This window comes from Trachymyrmex cornetzi, unplaced genomic scaffold (assembly GCF_001594075.2).
Source record: "Trachymyrmex cornetzi isolate Tcor2-1 unplaced genomic scaffold, Tcor1.1 scaffold121, whole genome shotgun sequence".
NCBI classification, from domain to species: Eukaryota; Metazoa; Arthropoda; class Insecta; order Hymenoptera; family Formicidae; genus Trachymyrmex; species Trachymyrmex cornetzi.
In genome coordinates, this window is record NW_017295773.1 from 1,066,462 (window position 1) to 1,094,170 (window position 27,709).

At 35.4% G+C, this 27,709-nt stretch overlaps 6 protein-coding genes across 8 annotated transcripts; 2 read left to right on the forward strand and 4 right to left on the reverse strand.

Annotated features, from left to right (window-relative positions):
• Nucleotides 1-1,551: 1,551 nt before the first annotated feature.
• Nucleotides 1,552-3,192, forward strand: AP-2sigma (adaptor protein complex 2, sigma subunit). Its single transcript, XM_018517877.1, has 4 exons — nt 1,552-1,657; nt 2,012-2,161; nt 2,232-2,405; nt 2,713-3,192. The coding sequence occupies exons 1-4, from the start codon at nt 1,655-1,657 to the stop codon at nt 2,812-2,814; spliced, it is 429 nt and encodes a 142-aa protein (XP_018373379.1). The 5' UTR covers nt 1,552-1,654; the 3' UTR covers nt 2,815-3,192.
• A 338-nt stretch (nt 3,193-3,530) lies between these two features.
• IntS2 (integrator complex subunit 2) lies at nt 3,531-9,095 on the reverse strand. The gene is made up of 5 exons (XM_018517853.1): nt 8,738-9,095; nt 5,698-7,790; nt 5,367-5,571; nt 4,971-5,277; nt 3,531-4,059 (listed from the first exon to the last, which is right to left on the reverse strand). The coding sequence occupies exons 1-5, from the start codon at nt 9,019-9,021 to the stop codon at nt 3,607-3,609; spliced, it is 3,342 nt and encodes a 1,113-aa protein (XP_018373355.1). The 5' UTR covers nt 9,022-9,095; the 3' UTR covers nt 3,531-3,606.
• A 1,316-nt stretch (nt 9,096-10,411) lies between these two features.
• LOC108767343 (trans-1,2-dihydrobenzene-1,2-diol dehydrogenase) lies at nt 10,412-13,967 on the reverse strand. Its single transcript, XM_018517159.1, has 5 exons — nt 13,917-13,967; nt 12,480-12,684; nt 11,495-11,786; nt 11,026-11,423; nt 10,412-10,583 (listed from the first exon to the last, which is right to left on the reverse strand). Exons 2-5 carry the CDS (start codon nt 12,682-12,684, stop codon nt 10,480-10,482), a joined length of 999 nt encoding a protein of 332 aa, XP_018372661.1. The 5' UTR covers nt 13,917-13,967; the 3' UTR covers nt 10,412-10,479.
• A 536-nt stretch (nt 13,968-14,503) lies between these two features.
• On the reverse strand, nt 14,504-15,449 carry LOC108767494 (mitochondrial inner membrane protease subunit 1). Its single transcript, XM_018517410.1, has 3 exons — nt 15,139-15,449; nt 14,848-15,045; nt 14,504-14,696 (listed from the first exon to the last, which is right to left on the reverse strand). Exons 1-3 carry the CDS (start codon nt 15,238-15,240, stop codon nt 14,535-14,537), a joined length of 462 nt encoding a protein of 153 aa, XP_018372912.1. The 5' UTR covers nt 15,241-15,449; the 3' UTR covers nt 14,504-14,534.
• A 2,462-nt stretch (nt 15,450-17,911) lies between these two features.
• On the forward strand, nt 17,912-22,282 carry LOC108768092 (non-canonical poly(A) RNA polymerase PAPD5). Its single transcript, XM_018518374.1, has 8 exons — nt 17,912-18,599; nt 19,237-19,407; nt 19,611-19,968; nt 20,080-20,226; nt 20,309-20,502; nt 20,589-20,742; nt 20,961-21,099; nt 21,245-22,282. The coding sequence occupies exons 1-8, from the start codon at nt 18,010-18,012 to the stop codon at nt 21,451-21,453; spliced, it is 1,962 nt and encodes a 653-aa protein (XP_018373876.1). The 5' UTR covers nt 17,912-18,009; the 3' UTR covers nt 21,454-22,282.
• Nucleotides 22,283-24,261: 1,979 nt separating this feature from the next.
• Nucleotides 24,262-26,853, reverse strand: LOC108767323 (cytochrome c oxidase subunit 4 isoform 1, mitochondrial). 3 transcript variants are annotated; one of them, XM_018517124.1, is made up of 4 exons: nt 26,572-26,853; nt 25,970-26,167; nt 24,537-24,725; nt 24,262-24,455 (listed from the first exon to the last, which is right to left on the reverse strand). In XM_018517124.1, exons 2-4 carry the CDS (start codon nt 26,159-26,161, stop codon nt 24,342-24,344), a joined length of 495 nt encoding a protein of 164 aa, XP_018372626.1. In that variant the 5' UTR covers nt 26,162-26,167; nt 26,572-26,853; the 3' UTR covers nt 24,262-24,341. The 3 variants fall into 3 exon arrangements, with proteins under 3 accessions (XP_018372626.1, XP_018372635.1, XP_018372617.1); XM_018517133.1 differs by having other exon boundaries at nt 24,262-24,451; nt 24,533-24,725; nt 26,612-26,852; XM_018517115.1 differs by having other exon boundaries at nt 24,263-24,451; nt 24,533-24,725; nt 26,572-26,851.
• Between the last annotated feature and the right edge of the window lie 856 nt (nt 26,854-27,709).

Below are 27,709 nucleotides of genomic sequence, written 5' to 3' on the forward strand. Positions count from 1 at the left end.
TTCAAGCTGAAGTTGGTACACCACACGCCCAGCAACACACCATGGTGCTCTCTTTACAATATTTATTAATAATAAACTGTTCTGTTGCTCAAGATCCTTTTCCTGTTAAAACTCGTATAAACGGCAGAAAAAGTGGACGCTTAAGATGGCTGCCATGACGTATATCCGTCCGCGGATTTAGCTACCCCCACTATTGATACATTTCCTCCTGTTTCTCTTTAGGGGATATCCACATAACTTGCATAGTCACATAAACATATGCATAAAGAAAATTATCCAATCACATTTTACGTGCGTCTTTGTAGGAAAAATGCGATTGGATAATTTTCTTTATGCATACGTTTATACGGCTATGCAAGTTTGTATGAATATACCTTTAAGACGGTCTTTAAATAAGAACCGACCATCTTCTGCGCTTAAATATAATGTATATATATTTTTTATTTTTTGGATCGAATATTTCCACGCCTTGCGCTCAGGGCTGGACATGTATTTGAAATACTTTTATTTGAAAAACAGTATTGATAAGACAATTATATTTTATATTTTGCATTTGTTCAGAGTACATGAAAATATTTTATATTTCGTATTTCATAGAAGCATATAAAAGTATTTTGTATTTTATATTTCAGTATTAATAACAAAAATTATGAAAGTATTTTGTATTTTGTATTTCAAATACTGACATTGATAATCAACCTATTATTATTTGAATTACAAAACACAAAAAGCTTTCAATCTTTCGATTTTAAGTACAAAATACGTAATACTTTTATGTAATCCGCTAAAATAAAAAATACAAAATACGCTTGTATTGCAAATAGTGTGTTTTAAATAAAAGTATTTCAAATACGTACAAAGGATGCGGTCCACTTGGCGCTACAAACGCTTCGGAAGATTTGACTGACCAATCAGAAGAAAGAATTTCATTAATTGACCAATCAAAAAATGCTTCAAAACATTTGTTGCATCAAGTGGACCGTAGCCCTAGCCCTGCTTATGCTTCTTAACGGCTGGCCTTTTCACGAACAAGAACTACGGTTGCGTTCAGCAGTAAAAGCTTTGCAACTGTTGTAAAATTCTTGAATGTGATTGGTTTATACATTTAAATCCAATGAGGAACTAAGGACAAGACCATATTAGAAAATTTTACATCAGTTGCAAAGCTGTTTTGCGGTTATAGGAAAAAGGCCCTGTCCTCTCTTAGGTTTCTATCTGTCGCGAGTCGTGTCTATTTCTCTCTCTCTTTCTATCAAATCTTTAATTTCTGCCCGATATTTCATGTATCGGTCGACAAAGCTTTTTAAGCCTTTATTGATTGACTACAAAACAGAGAGATTCTCGGATCTCTCTGTTCTGCAGCCAATCAACAGGCTTGAAAAGCTGACACATGAAATATCAGCCTCTCTCATACGAATGCTCCGTCAATCTTAAGCTGTGTTCCAAAACCACTGCCAGTGCTGAAAATGTATAGTATACGTAACGTAAACTGTAGATTTTCAGCGCTGGCAGTGAACTTTGGAACACAGCCTTGTAAGTATATGATCCAACTCAGTCCAACTCGTTACTTCGTGATCGGTAGGCGGGGAATTGATAGGATTTTATGTTTACTAAAATTTCATAAGATATTTCAAGTATTGAAACGATTTTTAAAATGGTATGTATAAAAATATTTAATTTCAAATGAGATCGATAGCTTTCATTGGAGCCAACAAAAATATATAAAAAGAATACATACTCCAAAAGTATAATTTTTCTTGACATTCTGTAATTGACATTTTATTTTGTCAGGTGGTTGAACTACTTTTTTGACAAACAGCTGTAATATGTGATATTTAATCATTAAAAAATCAAAATAGATTATAGTATCATCTTTATTTATAAAATTTACCTATTGAAAAATAAAAAATACATTAATAATTATTTTACTTTCACATTTAATGTAAATGATTAAAAAATATCTAAATAACAAAAGTAAGTATATTAAGCTGCGAATGCTTATTCTTTATAGATACGATTTATCCTTATACAAAATAGGGCCGGTAAGACTAGATTAGCGAAGTGGTACATGAATTTTGACGATGATGAAAAGCAGAAGTTAATAGAGGAAGTTCATGCTGTGGTCACTGTCAGAGATGCTAAGCATACAAATTTTGTCGAGGTTGGCTTGACATGATGCAACGTTCTTACATTTACACATGCAATGTCATTAAACATTAAATATATTCCAGTTTCGCAATTTCAAGATAGTATACAGGCGATACGCAGGCTTGTATTTCTGCATCTGCGTCGATGTTAACGACAACAATCTCTGTTACTTGGAAGCGATACATAATTTCGTGGAGGTGTTGAACGAATACTTTCACAATGTATGCGAGTTGGATTTAGTCTTTAATTTTTACAAGGTACTTTTCTCTTTCTCCAGTGATACATTTTTAATCTTATAAGTTGAATGAAATTTGTGAGAATTATTAATTACATTATCTTACAACTCTTGTACACTGGACATAGAAATGCTTGTAGCACAGCAAGATAACATAATAGTAGTCAATAACCTTACAACTCCTACAGAACAGATTGATTACTGCATTATGTTATGCTGTATAACAAGCATCCGGTGTAAAGAATCCATTAATTGATATAGTTTTACTTTATTACCTTATCATTACTCAACTATATATTTGATGGTATGTTATGACAATTGTATTTTAGGTATACACTGTTGTGGATGAAATGTTTTTAGCTGGTGAGATCAGAGAGACAAGCCAAACTAAAGTGCTAAAGCAACTCTTGATGTTAAATTCCTTGGAATAATGCTCTCGCCTTTATGTATTAATAAATGCATGATCTAAATAAGTGTCAGACTGACTATACATCCATATTATGTAGATTATGTCGCGTTAGACATGCATATAAATACTTCACGTAAAAACACCACTTATTTCACGAAAAGAACGCTAGATGTACAATAATGTCTACATAATTTTTTTGCGTTATGACTTACAAAAAAGGTAACAGTGCTCAAAACATGACAAACTTGTAGACACAAAAAAAAGGTAGAAAATATATCCTCTGTGTTTTAAACATGTAATAAATCTTGTAAATATGTGCTAAAGGATATGAAAATGTCTCTCTTTATTGTTACACATACACACATATATACATATATATGTGTGTGTGTGTGTGTATGTATATATATATCCCACAACACATACAGTATAGAAAATATTAATTTATTTTCTTACTATAGAAATTGCTTTTGTCTCTATAAAGATAAGAGGGATGTAGGGACGTAGTATGTACAATTTTTTTGTAATTACATTTAAATTTAAAATAAATATGCACGCAATACCCTCATATATATAATATATGATAATTATAAGAAAAGATGTATTAGATATAGAGAAACAATATTAATTGATAATCTTGTACACATCTGACAAACGATCGAATAATACAGTCCTATTAATGTTACAAAATGTATCAAAGATATTTTAAATTCATATACGATTAAAAAAAGTAGCTTCGAAAATTAAAAATCGCTTTACAATGATGGATAAATATAATACAGATTTATGTATGTACACAAATAATACAAGTCGTAATTTAGTAAACTCGCGATTGCAATATAGCTTTCTGCAGTAACGTGCAAAATGTCGCGTTCACTTCTTGACATAACAGATCCGCTGCTTTATCACCCAGTGCTGCTTGAGCCGTGCTAACCCTGCCAAGCTGCAGTAACAACCCCGTGATGTCCTCTGCCAATGGAGGAAAAGCTAAGCATATCCGCGTCAATGACGATAACACTGGCACGAAGAGAATAACTCGATCCTCGGCAGATAATACGCCCAAAAGCGTTATTAGTGTATTAATCGCTAATCGAGAAACGCTTAAAGCTTTTGGCAGAGCATACTGAATCGCCAGATGTGAAGCCAAGTCAACAGCGAATACTTGTTTCTCTGATTCGGATTGCGACAATAATTCTGGGATCCAGTCAAGGCATATATGCATAGACGGAATTCCGGAAACCGTGATTGGAAGCAATTCTCGAGGATAACCCTGTAGAAAAAAATATCCACCATGAGAATCGTACATAAAATTAATTAGAATTAATGATATTTGGATAATTGACGATTAAACTAACAATCTTATAAGACTATACATGTGAGTACACAATCAATAGGAAATTAATGCCTTTAACAGTCTAGTTGGATCTTAAGCGCTTGTATACTTTTATGTGAATTTATATACTAGGCATGTAATCCTTCAAACTGCGCACCGAAATGATTTTTCTATTTATTTATAGATTTTAATATGTTACTCAGTGTTAATAAGATCGTTCTAAGATGCTTATAAGCATCAAATTGTTAAATTCTAGTTAATTTAACTCATATTACTGTGATAGTTCAGTGAAGTTTACATTTCAAAACCGAAAAATCATTTCGGCGCGCAATTTGAAGAACTACATACGCAGTATATAAATTCACAGAAATATATAAACACTTAAGACCCAGCTAGATCATTAAAGGCATTTGATCTCCAATTAATGATTAATTAAAAATAAAGAGATTAAATAAAATATAATATTTATTATATATAATTTATGTTACTAGCAAAGAAACATAAGGAAGTAACGTTTTCGATTTTGATAAACTTTTGATATGTTGTCTAACCAAAATAAGGAACACATACTTTTTTTATCATAAAGTATCCTTAAATCATTTAGCGTTTATTTCAAAATATTTGTTTATTTTTTATAGTTTCGATATTTGCTTTGAAAGAACATCAATTTTCTTCAAAGGGGTATATTACCCCCAACAGTGCATAAGTATAAACATCTATAAAAAAAATATGTATCCCTTATTTTTTATCTGGATATATAACCAACATATTAAAACCTTATCAAAATTAAAGGACACCTCCCTGTGCTTTCTTGTAAAATATTTTTTGTAGTTTATTATTATGAATACCTGAAAGTGAACTAATTTGGCCAAAGATGGATCAGCTATGAATACTTGATGTAAGTATGAGCATACGACACTCCGTATTTCCCGGAGGGACCACATTTGTCCAGGGGTTTTCTTGTCTTCTTCTGTCTCCAGACAAGCTTCTAATAAAATCTGTACTGCTGCGCTTTCTTGACCTGCCACCAAGGCTATCCTCAAATCCTCCCTTTCCGTTTCACTCGTCAATTGTCCGATTTTTTCGGTCAGGGGTTTATCCAGCATATGTCTGGCTAATTGAGATCGCGACGCGGCTAATGTAGCTTGTAAAATCCTAGAAACAGTTAAATTTGATATTATTTTTATGAAAAAAAATTTTAAAAAGTTGATCTTACTTTATTTAAAATAATTTTTTCAGTTTACCTCAAGATTACGGATAAAATCGGGGCGCATCTAAAAACTCTCGTATCACATCTCAATACTTGCAACGGATCTAATACGATATTGTCTTGTGTCAAAAAAACATTTTTCACTATTGAATTTTCTATTAGCAACGCATTTATGGAAAGAACCCATAGACAACGCGGTAATACAGTATTGAGTCTGAGCCACACTTGTTTATAAAGTTCTGAAATTAAAAAACCGTCCTGTGAGTTCTTCATTAATAATATGTAAATCCCTCTTATATGGATTATAATTAATATTAATGTATAATTTGTCAATTTTTATTAATAATTAATTATTAAGACAATACCTTGTATATATCTAGGAACTTGCTTGTCAAGAATGTCCTTGAAATAGTGTATTATCAACTCTGCGTGAGGCCAGATTTCAGTCGGTTTCAGCGTCATCAGTTGTCTCAATAATCTACCGGTCCTTGATGGACAAGTTTTGGCGTGGCTGAATGCCTCAACGATTGCAATATCGTTAATTTTCATGCTTTCGTAGCTCGCGATGGCGGAATCTATGTTAATCATCTCATCGTCGAGCCAGTCATCCACCAGAGACAGATGAGGAAAATGTGTGGCCAGTAACCGAAGAAGTGGTGAGAACAAACTGGCATAGTTCATCTGATCCCGCTGGACTAATTGCAATAAATATTTGATTGGTAATTCAGACAGAAATTCTGTAGAATACGACTTGACTTTTCTGCTTTGTGACATAAAAGTGTGCATATTGGACAATCTCACGTCCTCGTAGAGCAGGAGATAATAGAGCAGTAGTAACTGGGAGGTGAGCGAAGGTTTTGATGTGTCGATGTCCATATTGTCAGCGTCTATCTGCATGGTGTTGACGGGATTTTTTTTGAAGTCGAAATTTGCCCCAAACACACTGTTCTGAAACACCCGACAGATCTCGTTCTCGGTAATAGGCTTGTTTGTATGCTCGGACGTCTTGTTGTTCGTCATCAGGATAGAATTCACATAGACCTCAACCAGAGCCGGTAGAACTGGATGCAACGGTGGCACACTGGCACAGATCTGCCGGTATATCCAGTTCTTGATGGGTACTCGGTGTTTCGCGAACGCCCGTGATTTCAGCAGCTGATGGATGCAATGCACTGGTAAGAAGCCAGGGATATTGGCGTTCAAATTCGCCGTAACTGGTACCTTAACGGCATGCGCAGTGACCACCTGTTCTGTGAAAATCTCCTGCATGAAGATTTGCTTGATCCGCGTGAGATTGTTAGGTCTGATCGGTATCTTCATCCCGAGTGTAGCACAGACCAGCTCGCAGATCGCTGATAACTGATTGCTGTGAAAGTGTATCGCCATCAGCAACAACATTTCGCCAAAACTGGCAGTAACGCCACTTGCGCTTTCGAAATAGGCTTCTTCTCGTACCAGCCATTGCACCCACTCGATGCTGCGTTTCTCTAGATTGTGATGCCCAATCAGGGAAGGGCATGCTATCAACATGCACAAGCCGAGCGACACGAATCTAACACCAGCGGGTGATGGCGGTGGATGCGACGTCAGAAGCTGAACGATCATTGCAACTTCATCATCTTGAAACTTGATACCACCGATACCTCGCAGAGCACAATAGAGCCTGAGCAACGCGCTCGCTTGTACGACTTGCGACTCCGCTAATTGACTATCCGTGCTCTGTGACGCGATCGTTTGCAGTCGTTTGAGCAGCTCCTCCCGTAACGATTGCAGAGCCGTCTGTGATTCCCATTTGCGTTTCTGTCCATTTCTAATAAACATAGCGATCCACGAGCGTACCTGTTGGTCGCTACCAAGTAATAAACCAGACACAAAGGCAACCACATCGCTCTCGGGCTGCAAGCTATTTGCGTTTTCATGCTCCAAACTCAGAGTGATAGCCAGAGCGGGCATTCGGCACAACTCCACGCATTTAGCTCTAATTGCCAGTGCTTGACTTGGATTCATCTGACAGAGCATCGTGATTGCCTGTGTCCTAATCCTGCCCAACGCAGATTCTTCCTGTCGTTCCCCGTTAGCAATCAGATGCGTACACACCTCCGAAAAACTGTCTGGACTGTTGGCGACAATCCAACAAATAATATCGGGGCCATGCTTGACATGCAGGAGGGTCTCCGCTATGTCCAGGATGGATAACAATGTTGGCAGTTCGGCAAGAGCAATACAGATGACATAGCTTATCTCTTCCATGTAAACCGCATTGTCAAACAGATCTGATTGTTTGACCTGGAACTCTTGATTCTTCTGCAATTCCTGTATCTGAGACGCTATGAATAAGATCTCGCTGAGCACTAATCTGATTCTACGAATGGACTCACTACGTTCAAACTCCAGCGCTAAGCCACTCTGCAGGGACTGGGCCAGCACACTATCTCGTTGAACACTACCGAGCTTCTGTCTGTAAAAGAAATAGATGAATGTTAACATATCATTATACCTCAAAATATAAAAGTTATATAACAATGTGAATCTGAAAATGATTGTAATATAAAGAATTCAATAAAGAAGAGATATTCTTCAATGATAATCCAGGAATAGTCACCCTAATTTTTTTCACCTCAAAATTGAACTCAATAGTAACTTTCTTTATTGTTTGAAAATATTTATTCTCTTTAGAGCTTTTTTTCTTTAGAAAATATTAAATATAAATATATAAATCAAAGTAAATCAGAGTAGTTAAACCAGTTTTTTTCCCTATGAGAAAATTGTCGACCTCATACCTAATTATTAACTTAGCAATACAGATCAGATTCGTGGATACATCATATGAATTGCCGGGCGCGCGTGCACTAAGAAAAAGGTGCATTTTTAATATCTTGCAACAATTTTTACAATTCAACCTCGAATGTGCATACATATATATAATAATCTAACACTAATTGTAGGACATTTAATAGTACACAATGCAATAACATACTGATTTACAGGATTTGTCAAATCATAATTCAAAAACTAAGAGAGAATTGGATTAATATCACTCTTTGAATCAGTTTATAAATTATTGTTGAATTGCAGCATAACTGACATTAATTCCGTAATGATATGAATAAGGATTTTATTAACTTTATTTCCTCAATTTTTCCTTGAGTGTAGCGTCATTATTATAATAAATAAATTTACATTTTCCATGAAGAAAAATATATTTAAAAATGTAGAAATAAAACGAACGGTCGTGTGAAAAAAATTTACTCTCCTTTATTGTTTAATATAATAATGACTTTTAAATGAAGTGTAAAAATTAATGCAATAAAAGACTGGATAATCATTCCCATGTTAAGTTCGTCGTCGATATATTATATATATTATAAAAAGAAAAAAAACATAACAATGCGTAAGTATCTTAACCTCAACTGCTGCTCCTGTCGGACATCGGTCTCGAGGGCGTGGAAATCGATCGATAACAGGGCGATAATAGAATTGACAGACTCAATACCAGATAATATCGTCAGGACTTGCTTTCTACCTTCCACGCAATCCTTCGTTATATCCAACGGTGAAATGAGGCTCATCCTAACCAAACACGGTAGAATAGGCCTAATCTCTTTGTGCGAGCACAACGATAATTCTTTGATATCAACATTCTGTATCGCCGTAAATACTCGCGGCGATACGCGCGTGTTTTCATACATCTCGCCTCCGCCTTTCTCTCCTTTCAATCCTTTTGCGGACTGGTCCAGAGTGTCCACACTGGCTTCAAACGCCTCAAATAGAAGAATAACAAACAAAACCATACGGCGTCAGTATCATCGTCATAACAGCCTCACAGCCTTCATACCAGGGCCCCTATTCTATAACTGTTTTACACGCTTACCGACATTTGTCGGTGTCGTTGCGCAGCTTTTTCACTATATAAAATATCTGCGCAACAACACCGACAACTATCGGTAGGCGTATAAAGACAGTTACAGAATAGAGGCTCAGGGACTTGCGCATATTTCCGAAAGCGCCAATCAGAGACTTTATCCAAATTACGTCACATTGAGCGGCAAATTTGAACAACGATTCTATAACTCACTTATAGCGTATTCGACCCGAGCGGGTTTTTGCACCAACCTAAATTGGATTAATGACGTTATATGCTTTCCTGTTGGTGAAACACGTAACGTCAACCAATAATAGAACATTATCCAACCCAAATGGGAGCAAATCTGCTCGGGTCGAAAATGCTATTATAAAAGCATTTTGAATAAATATATTATTTAAATTATTACACAAAAAAATTTTTTAAATATTAATTTAATTATTATTTAAATTATTTCATAGAAGCAGTCGGAAAACTTATGTCATTAAATCGCAGCCAATTTGTTCCAACTTTAATTATTTTATTAATTATTTTTGGGATTTTTTTTTGGAAAGAGGTCGATGCCTAGCAGCACAATTCATTAGCAAAAAGTTGGTTAAATATTGGCATACATTGGGGATATGTTGGACCAATATAGCGCCGATGAATTGTGTTAGGTTGTTGTTGTTAGGGATTATAATCGGCGGGAGTAGTGAAGGTCCGTTTTTGTTTATTTGAAAATTCTATTTCAAATTGAGAATAATTCAGGTATTAATCATATCTCACACACACACACACACACACACACACACACACACACACACACACACACACACACAACACACACACACACACAAGTCGAGAGTGATGTATATATGTACGTCAGAAGCAATGAGGTTGCGACATTTTTTTTTCGACGAGTTTCGAAATGCAACTTACTCACCAAGCGATTGATTCTTATTCATAAATCCACAAATAAGAACCAATTGCTCGATGAGTAAGTTGCATTCCAAAATGCATCGAAAAAAAGTGTCGCAACCTCATTGCTTTTGACTGTACGTTCGTGAGATCAACGATAGAAAACGACAAACTGTTAGAAATTCTGTTGTTCTCAATTGTTTTTTCTCTATTAATTGTTTTTTCTAATGATATATTTTAAAAAATAAGAATTTAGAGAAAGACTTTTTTATTACAACTTGTAGCTATAGATGTATTCAGAAAAAATCTTTTCTCTGAATTTATACATGTGTGACATTATAATATAAATTGAATATATATCTTATTTTTTAAATATATATATAGTTTTTCAATCTTGAGGATACACAACGCCCAATTGTCTACGCAACTCATCCTCCAGCTTCGCTAGCAATAAAGATGTGTCGTGCGAAACGTTTGGACTTTCTATCAAACCTGGGAAATTAAACGTAATAATTAAATATAAAATATTCAATATTATAATTATCGATTTTGTGTGTATACAAAAAAAAATCAATTTTATTATTACTATAAAAACATTTCCCAATAGGACAGCGTTTGTTAAATTATATGACAAAATGATGCATAAATTTTGTAATCTGTAATTATACGGATATACTAACAAAAACAAATGCAGAAACTTGTCCTTTTCTAAAATATTAATAACTGTTTGCTTAATTAATTTTGACATGCATCATTTAATTTCTGACAATGCTGTTGCGTTATGGCGAATCATCTTAGCGTAATTATTGCAAAATTATCGTTAATTCAAGATGCCATAATTGTGCAATATTTTCACAATTTGCCTCTCGAGATTATTAAAGTAACTCATAAAAGATAAGAGACTCCCGGTGGATTAGAACACTAACAGTTTTACCTTTCAAAATGCAGTTACGAGCTTCGGCAGCTTCATAGGAAAGCCCGGCGGAATTTATGAAGTTAATCTCGTGTTTTAATTTCGGTAGCGACGCCCGTACAGTGCCGCTCGGCAATTCCACCTTCGTCGGACACCAAAAATCAGGCACTTTTATCATACCCTTGGTACCGCAAATGTACGCCTCATTCGGTAGTTCAATCAGCGCGTTTGTCGTGATTGTTGCGGTGCGGTTCCCTTTATAGGTCAAAGTAGCCGACATGAACATATCGACGCCATTCTCATTAAGAATTCCAACCGCCTTAATACTCTCCGGCATTTCGTTATCATATGCCAAGCAGACAAATTGTAAACAGTAAATGCCAAGATCAAGAATTGTTCCGCCGCCTAACTCTTTCAAACTGTAAATTGATTGATTAATTAATTAATTGCCTTGCCTCTTTTAGACGCTAAAACAATTAATAAACATTACGTTATCCGATCCACATCAGGCATTGGAAAACCGAAGGAAACGATCACTTGATGAATATCGCCTATGTTACCAGACGCGATTTCCTTTCTAATAACATCATACACGGGAAAACAGCGGCTCCACACGGCTTCCATTAGGAACAAATTTTTGCTCTTCGCGTAATTAATCAATTCAGTGGTCTGCTTTAGGTTCATCGTCAATGGCTTTTCGCACAGGACATGCTTGCCATGCTTCAGCATAAGCATCGCAATGTCGAAGTGTTGAGGGTGAATCGCTCCGATATATACGATGTCTTGAAACATATACACGAAATATAACAAATACAAGTATATAAAATTTAATTGAAAACAATTTCTATAGAGATATACTATTTTTGAACCTTACTTCTTTGATATATATACATATATATATATATATATACACACACACACACACACACATATATACCATAATAAAAAAAATATATATATATATATATATACACACACACACACACACACATATATACCCTAATGAAAATTTTTTTTTTAAATTCTTCAAATAATTTTTCAAAAATTTCTGTATAATTTTATAATTTTAGAAAACTTAAATTCTGATTCTTCAACAAATTTGTATTTTTCAAAAATGATAAGAAAGTTGAATCTACATATATTTTCTAAAATTTATATATAATTATAAGTCTAAGTTTATAAAGTTTTTTTTTCAATAATCTTCATAAATTTAAAATATAGAAAAATTTTTTTTAATATTATAAAAAACATGAGAATTCTTTTTACTAGAATTCAAAAATATCTTAAGATTTCTATAATTTTCAATTAAAATTTATAAAATCCGAAAAAATTTAGGATATTTTTCAAAAAATATAAATTTAAATTATGAAAAATTCTTAAAAATGTTATATTATAAAACTTTTTTCATTAGGATATTACAGTGAAATTTTATTATGATTGCAAAATTATTAATACAATTCACAATTATCATGTACCGATATCCTTGTTCAATCCTAATTTCTCATAATCATCGTAAACCGTCTTAATTTCGTGCAACTTTGCAAAATCCTTCGCACGTGACAATTGTCGCGCTGCAACGGCGATGACATCATGCTCATCAGCTGGTAAAGATTCCAGTGCCGTCACAAAATCATGCGAAATCTTTCCTGCGCTAGCGATGCCCCATCGTAAAGTCACCATCTAAATTTTTCGAAAAAGAAGAAGCTCTATCAGTTTAATTGATCTAGTTTATAGCGTGCGCTTGATACGGATACTAATTATAGTAACTTTCTATTGAATTTTATTTTAATTTCGGCGATGCGTGTAATATATATACATGATGTACGTGTACTTAATAATAATCATTATTTTGATGTATATCCAGGGAGAAACGCGAAATCAAATAGACGTCTATTAGATGTCTATATATGTACATCTAATATAATTTAAAAATAATAGTTCAAAAATATTAATTTTAGACGCCATGTAATTTCGTTATTTTATTTTTTTTTATTATTGTGTTATATTAAGCATGCAAAAACCTAATATTTACACAATAGCAGATCTTTATTTATGAAATACTCTTTTGAGCTGCAAGCAGCTGGACCGCGATATTTAGAAAATTAGCGCCCTTATCCGAAAGGTCTTCTTTCTCTGCCTATAGTGAATAAATCTACTTATTAATTATAAAACAAGGATAAATAATTAAATATCTCGGAAAAAAATTGTTCATACATGAATATGGGTGCGTTCAGCAAACTCAACTAAGCTGCGCTCAGAATCGTTGCCCAGAGGCATCCAAATGTCGTTTTATCCTTGTTGTTCACGAATGTTAAACAAGGATAAAAGAATATCTAGGTGCACCCAGATGATAATTCTGAACGCAGCCCTATTGTGCAACCGTTTTATGCTTTATTTTGATTTCTAATTGAACGAGGTCATGATATTTTCAAATCAAACACGGGTTAACCAAATTTGGGTCGGGTTCAAATCCACTGCATTCGAAACCACTATAAAAAAATACGTTGAAACACAACCAATTCCAAAACGTGTTGAACAAAATGGCTGCGTCCGATGTGCCAATATTTAAAGGACATTATGGCCCGTATTCAGAACGCGTTTACAACGATGTTAGCGCGCTAACATACTATACTTTACGTTACGCATGTTATAGAATTTCAAAGATAAAAGCGTGCCTTTATCGATAAAAACGCGCCTTTATCGATAAAAGCGCGTTCTGAATACGGACCGATATATGCAAACAGGTTACTTGTAACGTAATAGATATATTTGAGACTTATCAAAAGTGAAAACGGTACGTAAATCGATATTTCGAGATCGATCAGCAATCGAGGAGCAACTGTAACTATATATTTATGCTATCAACATTATTAATTCAAAATGCAATTGAATGTAAAAGAATTAGCACTTACATTGCAGAAACGAAGTAGTCACTACGACGTCCTGGAGTATACTAACTGTTTCACAAGCAAACGCTGCTTACGTCGAGATAATCTTGTTCATCGACTTTCAAGCAACCTTGTAATGTGATATGCTATACAGAGTGATAAAAAATATTTTATTTTATTACGCTATATCTTTCCGCGCACTATTTTTGTAAGTTTCATTTATTTTCACTGATGATAATATGATCAGTTTATTTGCTACAATCGTGCAAAGCATGCAGAATTTGACAGATAATCATTTAACTCTCCGTCTGCATCATGAGTCTTTTAAGGAACAGTCAATTTCAACAATTAAAGTTTTCCTCTATTTTGTTTTATAAAAAAAATATATAATATATAAGTTTAAAACATTTAGAATACAGCGTAGAGATATAAAATAATAAAAAAAGTATAACTTTTATATTTTTTATATATATAATACTGTTTTTTTTTCCAAAAATCTGCTAACGATGCTTTTATGCTACTAATTGCATATAATACACCAGGAATTTTTTATTTTCTTAAATCTAGTCTAAATAAAATATAACTTAGTGAATATTCTTGCAATCCTCAATTAATACAAATATCTTATATATAAAAAATAATTTAAGTTGCATATTTGGTTGTAAACATAGTTATATCTCTCAAAGGAAGTATTTTACATAAAGCTCGTCCACGTAACAATCCATGAGGTACTGGTCCATATACTCGTGAATCTGTAGAATTATTTCTATTGTCACCTTCCAGCCAAACGTGTCCATAAGGTATCTGTAAGAAAATAATTTATCAGTACATTTATCAATGTGTTTTTCTCTATAATTCATGCAGAACTATTAACCAAAGGAACAAACTGTATGCAAAGTAATTCTCCAGGGACTAAAAACATTATCAAAACGTGTCTCGATAATTTAAAATTTACCGTAGTTATGATGAAGCCATTCCTTATTTTGTCGCCAGACAGGCCTATGATTCGCTTGCATATATTCTGCTCCGGATTATTGGGACATTTGGAAATGACAATGTCCCCCTTCTTAAGCCTTTGCAATCTAACTGATATTCGTTCCAGAAGCAAGACGTCATTAGTGTACAAAGTGGGCTCCATGGATGGACCACTGCACTGTAATTACATCAGCAATAATTATATTGTCAAAATAAAAGGCATCAGATCTGATAATGACAAATACGAAAAAATGCGTAATCACATCCTTACCACGACAATATCGCCCACATACTCGTACACGCAATATGTCACACATGCACATTGCACGAAGCCACGAATAATCTTAGCCACAAATTTGTTCAGCTTTAACATTATGACAAAGGATCGACGAGAAGAGATCACTTTTCGTACCAGAACGCGTAATTCGCCCCGTTTGTTTATTCATGTAGGTATGTAAATACATAATATGCTCGGTAATTGTTTAGAACACTCCCCTCCACTTCGATTTTGATGAAATTACATTCATTGGACGCGTTTTTGCGAAACGAAAGAATCTGGCAAAAAAAAGTGTCGCTCTGCTCCGTGAACTAAAATATTAAGTATTAAAATTGACAACTATTGAGGTTAGGACATCTATGCGGTCTGTTTTTTATTGCTACACTTTCTGAACTAGTACACACAGTGCAATAAGTTAAAGGCCGGAATCAGACTATGCATTGAATATTAAGATTAAAGATTAAAGATTGAAATTTCACCAATGAGAGGACAAAGAAATTTTGGTTCCTTTTGTTCTGATTGGTCAAACTTCAATCTTCAATCTTATTGATCGCGTTCAGCAGATTTCAACTGTTGTGGAGCGGATCCGTGAGCGCTCGCTGCTATTGGATGATCTAGAAGAATACACCAATAGCAACGAGTGCTCACGGATCTGTTCCACTCAGTTGAGTCTGCTGAACGCGACCATTCTTCAATGCGTAGTCTGATCTGATTCCGGACTCAGAATGTTTGGTCTATGTATACATATATGTCGTTGGACTGCACCTTTAGACTGCCAATCAGAAACTTGGACATCAATTACTACGTTTACACGGCACGCTTTACGCCGAAGTTATAACATGTTATATAACTGCCCAATCACAGTCATTCCATTCTTCAGAGGAATAACTATGATTGGCCAGTTTCACAACATCGATGTTATAACTTCGGCGTAAAGAGTGCCGTGTAAACGTAGTAAATGTCAGGTTTCTTTGGAAGCTTTCCAACAAGAGACACATGCTGGATTCACTCACAATCCTATTTTCTGATTGGTTGCAGAGCGTCGTACGACACATAGAGATCCTAAAAGAGATCGGCCAATGCCGACTCGATCCGCGATTGGCTCTGCCATGTTGTTGTGAAACTGGATGTGAGAGAGAGAGAAAGAGAGAGAGAAGCGCACATAAGAGTAAGAGAAGCGACACCAGCTTGCTGTCAAAATTCTCATCGAGAATTAAAATATTATTAAGAAATAAAATATGATATATAATATTCTTAGTTCCTAATCAGGATGTTTAATAAACATTTATAATAACACATATATTAATATTTATACTTTAAACAAACTATATGAAAATTGTGTTTATAACATTCTGTTTTCACATGAACATCTTTTTATAATTTATTTACTTTTAGTCATTATTTTTATTACTATAAACTACAATTTTTTAAATAATAATAAAAATCTCAATGTTTTTGTATAAAAACTTTAGTATTTAAAATGACTCATGCAAAGTTTATTTATTGCGATTCACCAATTAATTACAAAGATTTAGAACAAATAAATTAATTACAAAGATTTAAAACAAATGAATATATATTTTTTGTTTATTCATTGGATTAATGTTTGCATCGCAATATGTATCACTTTACATAAATAATCTTGAATACATAAAGTATTGAAAAGTTGAAAAAAATTTTGATCATTTATTTTATAAATACATTTCCATACATTTGTATTGGAGTACAAATTACAAAATATTATAGTTTTTATTTTGAAAAAACTTATTTATGATCTAAGCGATAAATCGTCACTACAAAAAATGTATCGTATTACTTTTACATATGAGATTCAGAATAATTTATAATTCATAATTTCTGTATTACGTTGAAATATTTATCGAGCATCCTTCAGCGGGTTCTCGCGAAAGAATTGGAAAGAATGTGAACTCTCGTGAAAAAAAGCACTCCGCGGAGTGCAAATACCGCGATGGGCGCGTTTGCACGGAACGGTTGCGCGAATCGGAGCAATCGGAGCTCGGAGCGCGGTCCCGGGTCCGTCCCGTCCGCCGTCCGGCTAGAACGGTGCGAATACCGCGATATATATCACGAGAATCACCCCTTTAATCGGCGCGGTAATCGGGCGCCGTCGGCGAATCTCGGGTTTACGCTCGGTTCCGTCGTGCTCCGCGGTCGTGGAGTCGTGGTGCATTTACGCTCGGTTCCGTCGTACTCCGCGGTCGTGGAGTCGTGGTGCGTGTATGAAAATCTCGTTTAGTTTGATATCCTTGGCAGGTTACGATTGACTGATCGAAAGATTGCCCGCCAAGTCCGCCGATCAACTTGCCGACCGACCCGACCGTCTGCGAAAAGCGGATATCACGGTGAACGATATCGCGACAAGTGCCGAGAGCCCCGGATAGACTACTGTGACACGAGGGAGGAGGCCGGACAACGCGCGCGCGCGCGCGCGCGAGAGCGAGAGAGGGAGTGACACGCGACGTGGTGCGTCCGTCCGTCTGTCCGCCCGCCCGCTCGCTCGCTCGTCCGTTCGCTCGCCCGCTCGCTCGCCCGCTCGCACGACTGTCCGTCCGTCTGTCCGTCCGTCCGTACGTACGTACGTCCGTACGTCCGTCCGCTCGCCCGCCCACCCGCTCGTCACGACCGCTCATACGCACAGCACGGCACATACGACGTACGCACGCACGCACGCACGGCGTCGGAACGCGCGCGCGCGAGCACGCACACACTTACACAAACACACACACACACACACACACACACATATATACACACACATACATATACACACTCACACTTGTACAAACACATACGAACGCACGGAGGAGACCAAAGAGAGTCCCCCCGTCCAACGTCGCCAATTTAATGGATCCGACCATCGGTTGGTACCAACCGGAGCAGTACGGCCCTGCCAAGGATCTTTGGTTACACATTTGGGAGGCCGAGAAGGGTCTTGACGTTCTGACCCTGCGTAACGACGCAAATACGAGTAATGCGATGGGCGTACGGCTGCAGCAGGACTTTCTCGCGCTGGACACGAGCCCGGCGGCAGCGACGGCGATGGCGACGACTGCGGCCGGCACCACGCAGTCATCCAACAGCATCGGCACCGGCAATGCTGTCGGTGCCGGTACCGGTGCCGGTGCCGGCTTCGGCGCTGGTAACAACGGCAGCGGCAGCGGCAACGGCAACGGCGGCAATGCCGGCAACAGTAGCAACGGTAGTAACGGCCGGCCTACGTCCGCCGTCGTTCACAGCAGTGCCACTGGCAATGGCAATGGCGAGCACCGCGTGCCCCACAACGCCTGCAACTATTATTACAACCCGTCCCGCAGGAAAGGCGAAAATCGGGCGAGCACCTACGGCATGAACTACAATTACGACGCCCTTGTGGGCGAGTACGGTGGCTGTCCGTGGCGTGTGACCAACAAGCATTACTCCATGGGGACAATCGGGTGAGTATATCTGGCTCCACATCATCGACACGGAGGTGGGAGGGATTGCGTCACATGGTCCATATGGCTGTCTGTTAGGTTATGTTGGCCGCCAGCTTGAACAAAGTAATGCCTACAAATGCCTCCAGGTGATATTGAGGACTTGGCAGGATGTCGAAGGAAGAGTAATAGCTGGGGGTAATAGCAATCTTTTGGGATTTAAATTTGTTATTTCGGAGAAAGAGGAGAGTCTTCCTGTACATGACATTTTATACACACATACACACACTCTCTCTCTCTCTCTCTCTCTCTCTCTCTCGCTCGCTCTCTCTCTCTCTCTCTCTCTCTCTTTCTACATAGGTTTACAAATAAAACTTGTAAACAGCTGCAAAAAAATTTTTGTTGTCAAGTATTGTTGGCTGGCATAAGAAATTGTAAACATATCTCATGTATCTATCCAAGAGATACATTGTAAACTCAAGGACAAGGCATGCTGAGTATCTTTCACAAAGATGTCTCAAATTCAGATGAAAATTCTATTTCTTAAGTTTTTTGTGATTGTATTTATCAGGAATTGTTTTATATTTGCATATTTTATTTCTACATCATTTTAAAGATGTTGATACTGGGCATTGAACAGGTTTATATTTCTGTTTAGATTACACGAGGAAATAGAAGATTTTTTTTCATACATGTGTCCCTCGCACGAAGAGCATGTATTAAGATTGAGAGTTGTAAAAAGGATAGAAAATGTAATTTATGATCTCTGGCCAGACTCTAAAGTCGAAGTATTTGGTAGCTTTCGCACTGGTTTATATTTGCCTACAAGGTAGGTATCTTTACGCATTTGTAAACAAATCTGAGGGCCGATTGTTCCACTTTTGGATAAGCCAAGTAATAATTTATCTAATGAATAAATAAGTGAGTTTTAACGAAAGATGGAATAATCTAGTCTGAGAGGAATATTTGTTTACCAAAGACTCGTGCCAAGTACTCTCAAATGTATGTATAGAGATTTTCTTGTTGTTACAGTGATATAGATTTGGTAGTAATAGGGATGTGGACAAATCTTCCATTGCGTACTTTGGAACGTGCTTTACTAGATCGAAATATCGCTGAGCCATCTTCTATTAAAGTGTTGGATAAGGCCAGCGTACCGATCGTCAAACTGACCGATAAGGAAAGTGAAATTAAGGTGGACATTAGTTTCAACATGAATAACGGCGTCAAGTCTGCAGAGTTGATAAATTCCTATAAGAGGCAATATCCGGTTCTGGAGAAGCTAGTTATGGTGTTAAAGCAATTTCTACTACAAAGAGATCTTAACGAAGTGTTCACTGGCGGTATATCTTCATACAGTTTAATACTCATGACTATCAGTTTTTTACAAGTGAGTACAATTGTTGTTGCTAACATGTCTACTGAAATCATATTTATTATTGTCACAACTTTTTCGTGAAATCAATTGCCGTTGCCGAATCAAGATTTGGATTGATTACAGTTACATCCGAGAAAGGATATTCATTGTCCAAATACCAATCTGGGAGTGTTATTGATTGAATTTCTGGAGCTGTATGGGAGAAAGTTCAATTATGTTAAGACTGGCATTCGCATAAAGGATGGTGGTCAATATATATCGAAAGAAGAGGTCTAATTTATATTTGTGTTACATTATAGAGGCTCTATATCAGTCAGTATTTTTGATACTAATTATACATGTTCATTAATAGATTCAACGAGACATGATAGATGGTCATCGACCATCTCTATTATGCATAGAAGACCCGCTCACACCTGGGAACGATATCGGCCGTAGTAGTTACGGTGCTTTGTATGTAAAGAGTGCATTTAATTGGGCCTATTGTATTCTCTCTCAAGCGGCCAATCCCTCAAATATCTTAATCAATGACGCCAGTAAAGTAAGGTGAGATCTTCATCATTTGTTTCTTCTTTCCATTTTATCCTGTACAACATGTAAATTATAATAAACAATACTTTTATTATACGCAGCATACTGGGAAGAATAATCCGTGTGACCGATGAAGTAATATACTATCGTAGGTGGATCAAAGAAACATTCCTCTTACCCGTAAGCGAAGGAGACTCTCTGTCAAGCTCAACTGGTTCTGATGCATCCACTCTTTCAGCTCCCGCTAGTGATACGGTACATGATAAACGTATTAGAAAAATGTCTTTGTTATCATTATTATTTTATGCACATTAATTTCTTTTGTATATATAATATTTTCATTTATTTGTTTTTATTTCACATTCTATAATATATTGAAAAGAGTTCGAAGCCTCCATCCCATGATATATTGCTGTATAATAATATACAGGATCGCTATTTTAATTCTGAATTTATTTACATGTTTTTCTAAGGACTCTGAGTGTAGTCGTGGCAATTCTCCGAACACTGGTGGGAAGAGCGAAAACGACAAAAACAAAGATAGACACTTTTATAATAGTCATCAAATCCACAATTATTCTGGAAGAAAAGCATTCAAAGCAACCATTCATGGTATGACAATTAATTGATTTTGTTTGTTACTTGTGCATATTATCAAGTTGTTGCAACAGATTTCGATTACACGTACACATAACATTCGATGATATCTTTCGCATTTGACGCGTGCTATTTTTTTGTTGATGTTTCTTTGTTGCAGCCAATCACCAACAGAGTTTCAAAAGCAATTATCATCGCATCAACAACAATATAGTCGGTCAGAATAAAGCCAAGCACGCACTCCACAGTAATGGAAACAACAATAATAATAATAACAATACTAGTCACAGTCCAAGCTCTAGGCCACATTCGATAAAGAGGAAAAAACAATGCACAATGCAACGTGGAACCGGAGATTGTGTACGGTGATGAAACGTACACAATAATTTCAGATATTACTTCCGTCACTTAAGTAGCGAGCTCAATATCATAACTGTGTGATAGAAAGACAGCGAATGGTTGGTTATCGTAATAACTGAATCATCCTACGCGACTTCTCTTCGCTTTCAGTTTAAGTTCAATGTACAGAAGGGCACAACGTTTACGGTTCTGAAAGAACCAACAGTTTGGAAATTTAACGATTCTTGCGCAGAACAAGAATGCCCAAGCAGTAGCTATACATATATACATATATATACATTTCTTTTTTCCTCCCCATTTGCCAGAACTATATATTTTGCTCTGTACGCAAAAGGTTATACATTAAAGACGTACAGAATTCCTAATGGAAATTTGAGATAAGATCTATTTATATTTCACTTTCGTTGCACAGATTACAAACGGTACCCGGTGTAATAACACTTTATTATCGTTATCTATAAAAAAAAAATTTGCAAAATTTATCATTACCATCGTCGAATAGTAATTGTGTTCACAGCCATGATAAGTAGCATATTGTAATACATTTAAAGTACGAATATAGTATACAGACGATAATAAGTTATATACGTTTTTCTCAACACATAAAACTATGAAACACGCCGATATTGACAACTAAAAACTTAGTTTTCTATATGAAACTATATTCTTATAAAAAGGGGGTGACAGCAAATTGGTGATATTGGCACTTATTTATTGTACATATTGTAATATACATCTCATCAAACATAAAGAAGTAAGTCTAAGAGTTACCTACTAAATTTTTTTAACTTATAAATATCTAAAATAGTGTTTATTATAGTGATTTTATCATAAAAATTCGTGGATGAAGCCATATCTATTTAAAAGTATATCATTTTTTGGTTTTTTTTTCTCTACAAAGCATAAATATATCGTTGTTGAAAGATTTTGGTATGTTTTTCAGATTTTAATAAAATTTCAGATTTACGCGCGAATAATACGATGGTGAAAAAAAATTTTGAATAACAATATTTTTTAAAAAGTAGCTTATTATCGAGACAAAGTGATGACAACGCTTCGAATCTTTGCAGTCTATTTCGTAGCAACAATATTTTTTGCAAATTAGCTTTATCTATTTTCTTTTGTACAGAGACACCAGTCTTAATGTTAGCTCATAATCCTTAGTATCCTCTGAACAATGATGTATTATTTTTATATCAGATAATTATAAAATAAAAAAATACGTTTGTATTATACAAAGGGAAAAAAACGAAGAATCTGATATTTATGAATCTTACATTGCATTTGATGAAACTTGTGTATATGACAATACGCGAAAAGGCCTTGACATTACTTAAAAAGCTCCGTTTGTTACGTTCTTCGATCGTGGTAGACATAGTTCACTATCAAACATTACATTCCGTTGACGCAATAATTAATAAGACAGAAGTGTTTACCGCAAGCAAATCTCTTCAATGACATTAGATCAAAATTCTTTCTGGTGCTACTGCATTTTTGTGTTCAACGACTTTTAATGTGCGATGTAAAGATTTATCCTTGTAACATGTTTAATTTAGCCACGTAAATTGAGGATGTTTAGAGCTTTGATATCTTTTTAAATTATATATAACACCCAATATTCCGTGTATATTAATTATTATTTAACTTAAAAGCTCTTTCATATGTAATATTGTAAGCTGTGATTGAATTTAATAATTAAATTGTCAATTGCTTAAAGATATATATACATATATATAAATAAATAATTTAAATGTTATTGTAAAGCATTATATAAAGCCATACTACATTTTTAAAAACTGTAAACTATATCTTAGTAAATTATATCTTAGTGATCCTCAACAAATTACAAGTGTTTTTTTATAAATATCAGAATTTCGTAATCATTGAAGGTTTGATAACGAAACTTCGTAATCACTCATATTTATCGAATTTCCCGGACCGTCTGTAAAAAAAACGCAAAAAAAAAGATGAAAAGTTTAATAAATATGAATGATGCCGATATCTGATCTTAAATTATTTCTCGTTTGTATATTTTTAATCAAGGGAAGCGATTTTACCTCGTATATAGCCATCATTTAAGACCGTTTGTAAACTTCTCTCGATAGCAATATAATACTCTGTATTTTCCAAAAATTTTGATAGTCATGTATATTTATATTTGTGTGAGTATATTTTTAAATAAGCAATAATGTGTAACGAATGTAACGCGATCAGTGATGCCATTTTATCTTTGCAGAACTGTACTGTCGTTTCACAGCCGTTACAGATTGTAAAAAAAATATTTAACTGGCATACATACATTACTAAAAGTTCGTAACTGTGTAACTGCGAATTTTCAAAAGTACAGGCAACAGTACAGTTACCCGTGCTTTGGTAATGTCTTCTTTTTTTAATAAAAAGAAAAGCTTTCGCGAGGAGAAAGGAAAGTGAGATAGCGATTATGCGAATACTAAATCGTTATGGATTTAGCAGTCGTCGAGCCGGCAGCGATTTGTACTTAACAATTGTCTACTCGTAAGTTTGTACACAATGTTTAATCCGAGATATGTGAAAAATGTACAGAAATGAAATAAATCTTACTTACCTTTTTCTTCAATCAAGTTTTACATTTGAGCGATTTTTGCATTTAATTCTTAATAATTTAACATGCACTAATTTATATATCTACTTATATCTCACATATAATTTAATTTAATATATTATAAAGACTATAAATTGATAGCATCGTACTTTTAATATATCGATAGCGCTCTAATGTAACCATACGAGATTTATTAAAATTTCGCCACTTGTACATAAAATATATAATACATATATATATTCATATACAAGCGCTCAGAGAACGAGATACTGTACATGATGACTAAGTAAGTAGTAGAAGGGTAAATTTAATTAATTTATTTTCGAGCGCAGAGACCGTCGATCGGATTCATGTCGAGTTTCTTCATGCGATCCAATTGCGCCAACCGTCTCTCCAGCGAAAATGTTTCAGGCAAAGGCGGATAAGCTGGAAGAAGAGGTAATGTTGCATTAAAGCAGCGATTTCTCGATGGCGCAATTCGAATCACATTGGAACACAGAAACATACCGAATGCCTTAAAATACAAATACAGCCATATGCCAGCGCTCGTTATTAGTAAGGACATTCCCAAGATGCCTTTCCATTCTCCCGTCGGTGCATCCATCTCGCTAAATGTTTGGCGGAAACTGGCACGATACAATATCTTTTTCTCCTCAATTGATAGCTTCTTCCAGTCTCCCTTCTCCTTTTCTCTCAGTGCCTGACAAAAAAGCATGGTATAATTTGACAATTGCCACCTATTAATGATTGATAGGTCTATGCTTTGTGGCTGAACTTGTATATATACATTTGTATTTAAAATAAAATAAATTTACGGAGTAGTCTTCGAGTATTCTGAAAGATTTTAAAAGATGATTCTTCACATTAATTCAAGGCGAAAATATTGCATGACCATATGTCTGAAACTGCTTAGTTTTTAAAAATATAGGATGTCAAAATTGTGAAATGAAAAACATTTTTTTAAATTTCGTTTTTTTTTTTCGAAAATTTTAAAAACTTCAAATTATTTTGTGAAATTTTATGTATATTTACAGTTTCATTAAAATAATATCAGTGATTTTCGAAATTTTTGGAAAAAATAAATTTTTCCTTCAATTTTGACAACCTGTATCTTTGAAATTAAGCCGTTTTGGCGACATATGGCCATGTGAAGTTTTCTTGAATTAACATCAGGAATCATCCTTTAAGATTAATATTAACTCATCACTACTATTTCAGATTATGACATCAGAGACGAGAAAACGCACAATATAAATATTCTTGCAAATTATAGTTGAATTGCATGGGGGTAGCTAAGGGGAGGGAGGCAAAGCGACCATTTCCTCTCCTAAATTTTATAAAGCCAAAATAATGAAAATGCTTAAGTATTCACAAGAAATTAATTTTGGAAAATAAAAAAGAATTAGAGGTGAAAGTTATAGAAAGATTTTCTTAGAATCCAAGCTAGTGTTATAAATTTAAGTTTTTCCAGTTCAAAGAATGGTTTACAATTTTAAGAGAAAAATAAAGTAAATTAGTAAATTAAATGTGTGATTTTGTGATTTACATGCTAGTGATTAATTAAAAATAATATAAAATATAAAAAAATCCAATAATCTATACCACTTGACTTACCCTCACTCCCTCCAAATTCAAAAATCTGAATTTACTTCTAAATTGGCCGCCTCCTAAACAAAATTTTGACTATGCCCATGTTTGAACACAGAAATATTTTTCAATTGATAAATTGAGAATAGATTTGTATATTTTTTTACTTCCGATATACTCTGACAGTAGTGGTGAGTGAACAAGAGAGAAGAGCCTTAACATTTTAAAATACTTAAGAATCATTTTGCATATTTAAAATTTGGCCAAAACTCAAGCTAGAAAATTTTAGTGTAGTTTAATGGAGTAACAAAGAACAGATCCTACAAGAGAGCTTTAGGTCTATTGTCTTCCTCTTACCATGATATCAGGGGTGTTTTCTTTCCAACGTATCGCAGGATAGGGAAAATCCACTCTATCCAAGTAAGCAGGTTCACCATTGTATCCGAAGCCTACTACATCCCTATTACCAACTTTGTCCATTGTCATTAGTCCACATCTTTGGATTTGAATAACAGGTCGTAAATAACTCACAAACAGTCTGCCTGCCATTGCTCACTATAAAAATATAGCAGAAAATGGAATGTCAAAGGACTGGCAATTATTCCACACGTGTAAAATTAGATATCTTATTATTGAATGAAATACATGGAGATTTATATAACATTTGCAAGATTGACGATGATAAAAAGTGTATAATAAAACTGGATAAAATTAAGTTCTTGTTATCAGCTCAAGATTTAATCGGCGATACCGCGAATCATATCGAATTTTAACGAATGTATCTTTGAGTTATCTGCCAATTCGGCGCAATTATACGCATTAGCATTTCACAAGATTTACTTATATACGTGTTACATTAATTGCATCGTAGAATTATTTGTCATACGGCACAAGCAATGAAAATATCCGCCTTCTTGTTAACGGAGTCTTTGCAGAAACGTCAATATTCGGAAGAATACCTTGCTCCGAGATCGAACACGATACATGTGAGCGAGTTACCTAACTGATAGCAGTGATAGCTCTGGATAGCTCGACGGAAATGCGAGATGGAAGAGGATCTCCTACACTGCACGGAGCTCGAAGGAAATTACGTAATTGCGTCGAGAGTACCGAGGCCGACTACGCTATTGCGGCCAGCGTCCAGTTATATATCGTTGTGAGAAATTAACGTTAACCAACCAGTACCAACCGACTCACTGATGTTTGCGACAGTCTTTTTTGTCGTACTTCATGCAGGGGGAGTAATTAGTAAAATGTAACATATGTATATAGCTGTGTTCCAAAATTCACCGCTAGTGTTGAAAATGTATATAGTATACGTGACGTAAATTGTAGATTTTCAGCGCTGGCAGTGAAATTTGAAGCTTCAAGGTGCGATTTCACGCTGACGTTAGACGCTCATTTTCAGCGTCAAAACAGGTCACGTGATCAAAATTGACGCTTGGTATTCGTTTTGACGCTGAAAATGAGCGTCGAGCGTCAGCGTGAAAAGGCACCTTCACTGTCCTAGAGTCCTAAATTTATAAGAGAAGCGCGACTGGTGTTAAGTGTTCTGATTTGGCCATTGCAATTACGTGATTAGCAACCATTAGCCAATGATGAACTTAGGAGGGTCCCGTTTACTTACAATCCCGATTGCACACACCACTCATATCAGCCGGTGCCAAGTAATTTTTCACTGCTTTACCAATGAGAATATTTTATTTTTAAATTGACCAATTAGCGATGCATGTCATGTGTGCAACATGCGATGTATGCAATCGGAGCCTTCCCGATGAACTTACTCCTGTGTACTAAAAACAGCTGCTTAATAGATGATTGGTGGATATTATAGTCCTCATCCATTTTGCAAACAACTCCATTTTTAGGGTATTCCGAAACGGATTAGCTTAGCTTATTTTTTCCCTTAAATGTTGGCAGTTCCGTAAGTCCAGATCTAGAATAGGGTTTTAAACCTTAAGCCATAAGAAATGGGCGAATCGCAGTCGCTTATAGCGTTTTCGGCCCGGCCAGGTTTGCACCAACCTGGGTTGGATTAATGGCGTTTTGTGCTCTCCTATTGGTAGAGCGGGTGACGTCAACCAATAGGAAAGATTA

Coding starts and splice junctions, on each gene's coding strand:
- LOC108767494 (XM_018517410.1), bottom strand. CDS start 15,240: ATGTTAAAGCTGAACAAATTTGTGGCTAAGATTATTCGTGGCTTCGTG. Junction 15,046..15,138: donor ATGTGGGCGATATTGTCGTG/GTAAGGATGTGA, acceptor ATGTAATTACAG/TGCAGTGGTCCATCCATGGA. Junction 14,697..14,847: donor ATGGCTTCATCATAACTACG/GTAAATTTTAAA, acceptor ATTTTCTTACAG/ATACCTTATGGACACGTTTG.
- LOC108767323 (XM_018517124.1), bottom strand. CDS start 26,161: ATGGCAGGCAGACTGTTTGTGAGTTATTTACGACCTGTTATTCAAATC. Junction 24,726..25,969: donor AAAACACCCCTGATATCATG/GTAAGAGGAAGA, acceptor CTTTTTTGTCAG/GCACTGAGAGAAAAGGAGAA. Junction 24,456..24,536: donor TGTATTTGTATTTTAAGGCA/TTCGGTATGTTT, acceptor TTACCTCTTCTT/CCAGCTTATCCGCCTTTGCC.
- IntS2 (XM_018517853.1), bottom strand. CDS start 9,021: ATGTATGAAAACACGCGCGTATCGCCGCGAGTATTTACGGCGATACAG. Junction 5,278..5,366: donor ATTTTATCCGTAATCTTGAG/GTAAACTGAAAA, acceptor AACTGTTTCTAG/GATTTTACAAGCTACATTAG. Junction 4,060..4,970: donor CCAAATTAGTTCACTTTCAG/GTATTCATAATA, acceptor TTTTTTCTACAG/GGTTATCCTCGAGAATTGCT.
- AP-2sigma (XM_018517877.1), top strand. Junction 2,162..2,231: donor AGCATACAAATTTTGTCGAG/GTTGGCTTGACA, acceptor AATATATTCCAG/TTTCGCAATTTCAAGATAGT. Junction 2,406..2,712: donor TAGTCTTTAATTTTTACAAG/GTACTTTTCTCT, acceptor ATTGTATTTTAG/GTATACACTGTTGTGGATGA.
- LOC108768092 (XM_018518374.1), top strand. CDS start 18,010: ATGGATCCGACCATCGGTTGGTACCAACCGGAGCAGTACGGCCCTGCC. Junction 18,600..19,236: donor TACTCCATGGGGACAATCGG/GTGAGTATATCT, acceptor ATTTCTGTTTAG/ATTACACGAGGAAATAGAAG. Junction 21,100..21,244: donor ATTCAAAGCAACCATTCATG/GTATGACAATTA, acceptor TCTTTGTTGCAG/CCAATCACCAACAGAGTTTC.
- LOC108767343 (XM_018517159.1), bottom strand. CDS start 12,684: ATGGTGACTTTACGATGGGGCATCGCTAGCGCAGGAAAGATTTCGCAT. Junction 11,787..12,479: donor AGGATTGAACAAGGATATCG/GTACATGATAAT, acceptor ATATGTTTCAAG/ACATCGTATATATCGGAGCG. Junction 10,584..11,025: donor TCGTAACTGCATTTTGAAAG/GTAAAACTGTTA, acceptor TTAATTTCCCAG/GTTTGATAGAAAGTCCAAAC.